We start from the raw sequence: 2,554 nt of genomic DNA on the forward strand, positions 1-2,554 counted from the left end.
ATTATTAATATCAATAGGCCCTATTTATCAATATTTATTAATTATTATAATTTTTGTCAGACACCACTGATCTGATATTGTTCTGTATCTCATCGGATTGAATCAGTCTGAATAAACCATTTAACTACAAATCCCAAACACCACCGGGGTCTTCCGCAATGACGCAAAGTCTCTCTCTCTCTCTCTCTCTCTCTCTCTCTCTCTCTCTCTCTCTCTCTGTGTGTGTGTGTGCGTGTGTGTGTGTGTGTGTGTGTGTGTGTGTGTTTGGGCAGGGCTGCAGTGATGCTCGGCTGGTGTGCATGATTCTCTTATAGACGGGCTTTAGACGGAAAATTAGTGACTTTGTTGAATATATGATTTCGTTCATTGATTTATTTGCGGAGACAGCAGATATTTTCCCCGAGACAGACATTATGCGCTCGGTAACCGGGAGCTGATGCTCGTATCATCTGACAGCTGATTTAACGGCGAAGAACCTGCGAGAATTGAAATTAATTGATCGTAAAGAAGGAATCAAGATGTCGATGAAATCAAAGAACGGCGAGACGGTGAAGGTGGTGGTTCGGTGTCGCCCGATGAACCGTAAAGAAGAATCGACGGGTTATGACAGTATCGTGGAGATGGATGTGAAATTGGGCCAGGTGGCCCTGCGGAACCCCAAGGCGGGTCCGGGAGAATTGATCAAGACCTTCACGTTTGACGCGGTTTACGATGCTTGCTCCAAACAGAGCGATTTGTACGACGAAACAGTCCGACCGCTCATCGACTCGGTTCTGCGCGGGTTTAACGGCACGATCTTCGCGTACGGACAGACGGGCACCGGGAAGACGTACACTATGCAGGGCCAGTGGCTGGACGCGGAGCGCCGCGGCATCATCCCAAACTCGTTCGAGCACATCTTCACCCACATCTCGCGCTCTCAGAACCAGCAGTACCTCGTGCGGGCCTCGTATTTGGAGATCTACCAGGAGGAGATCAGGGACCTGCTCACCAAAGACCACAGCAAGAAGCTGGAGCTCAAGGAGAGCGCAGACTCAGGGGTCTACATCAAAGATCTGTCCTCCTATGTCACCAAGAACGTCAAGGAGATCGAGCATGTGATGAACGTGGGGAACCAGGCCAGATCGGTGGGCTTCACCAACATGAACGAGCACAGTTCTCGATCACATGCCATCTTTATTATCACGGTGGAGTGCAGCCAGCTCGGTCCAGATGGCCAGAACCACATCCGAGTGGGCAAGCTCAACCTAGTGGACCTGGCCGGCAGCGAGAGGCAAACCAAGACAGGTGTCCAAGGTGAACGTCTCAAGGAGGCCACCAAGATTAACCTATCCTTGTCGGCCCTCGGAAATGTCATTTCCGCCCTGGTGGATGGACGAAGTTCTCACGTACCTTACCGTGATTCCAAACTCACACGATTGCTTCAGGATTCTTTGGGAGGGAATGCCAAAACCATCATGGTGGCCACGTTGGGACCGGCCTCGTACAATTACGAGGAGACTCTGACCACCCTGCGCTACGCCAACCGTGCCAAGAACATCAAGAACAAGCCACGCGTCAACGAAGACCCAAAAGACGCCCTTCTGAGGGAGTTCCAGGAGGAGATCGCACGGCTCAAAGCGCAGCTGGATAAACGGGGCATGATTACCAGGAGGAAGAGAAGAAGCAGGAGACTGGGGAAGATTGGAGAAGGAGGTGAGGAAGAGGTAGAGGAGGGTGAGGAGGAGGAGGAGGAGGATGAAGAAGAGGAGGAAAGCGTGGAGAAGGAGGCGCAGGAGTACATAAAGGAGCAGCAGGAGAAGCTGGAGAGGGAGAAGGAGGCGATCAGAGATGACCATTCTCTGGTGGCAGAGGAGAAACTGAGACTCCTGGAGGAGAAAGAGAGGATGATGAGGCATCTGAAGAAAGAGCAGGAGGCCACCGATCTCCTCACAGCCAAGTTTAAGGTGTGTGGTTAAGTGCTGGTGTTTGTGTGTGTGTGTTTTGATCTATCTATAGTTGCAATAAATCATGTGACCTGCTCCATTATTTTGAGTTGCTTTGGCCCAAAAACGAATGGGAAGATTTATGCACTATAAAAAAGTAAACAATTAAATGATTATATCTCAACACTGGTTTGGAGTAACATAAAAATATGTTGTTTAAAGCTGAGACTTTCCTTTCTTTTTCTTTGTGTGTGTGTGTGTGTAAAGATTTTTGGGTCAAAGATACTCGGATCACGTTTGCTTACCAAGCTATTTTGCCTTGTTTTCTAGCAGTAAATATTTAAAAATCCTTAAAACATTTGAGACAATAAATGTATTGAACCCAGAATATTTCTTGATGATAAGTTACAATCAATCAAAAGCATTTTTAGATAATGTGTCTTGAATATATAAAGTGTATTTTGTCTTAAAAAAATCTGGGATCCAGTGAAGTTAATGGGCCAATCAGTAAACATTAAAATACTCACTGTTTCAAAAGTACAGCCACAAGGCATAAACAGTATGTGTTTACACGATTTAAGTGAAATAAAATCACTTACTAATCTTTTCTGTGTAAAGCTAGATGATGG

The 2,554-nt window shown here is 46.8% G+C and overlaps 1 protein-coding gene across 2 annotated transcripts in view; it reads left to right on the forward strand.

Moving 5' to 3' along the window:
* Positions 1-240: 240 nt before the first annotated feature.
* The window catches only part of LOC127621923 (kinesin-like protein KIF3C), a 26,806-nt gene continuing 24,492 nt past the window's right edge, over positions 241-2,554 (forward strand). For both annotated transcript variants that reach the window (XR_007967919.1, XM_052095736.1), the window contains exon 1: positions 241-1,946. Coding sequence is in view for 1 of the 2 variants with exons in the window: in XM_052095736.1 (XP_051951696.1) it covers positions 519-1,946 (1,428 nt within the window). In the remaining variant the exon portion in view is untranslated. The remainder of the gene's footprint in view (positions 1,947-2,554) is intronic.

The sequence above is a fragment of the Xyrauchen texanus genome, chromosome 28 (genome assembly GCF_025860055.1).
Source record: "Xyrauchen texanus isolate HMW12.3.18 chromosome 28, RBS_HiC_50CHRs, whole genome shotgun sequence".
NCBI classification, from domain to species: Eukaryota; Metazoa; Chordata; class Actinopteri; order Cypriniformes; family Catostomidae; genus Xyrauchen; species Xyrauchen texanus.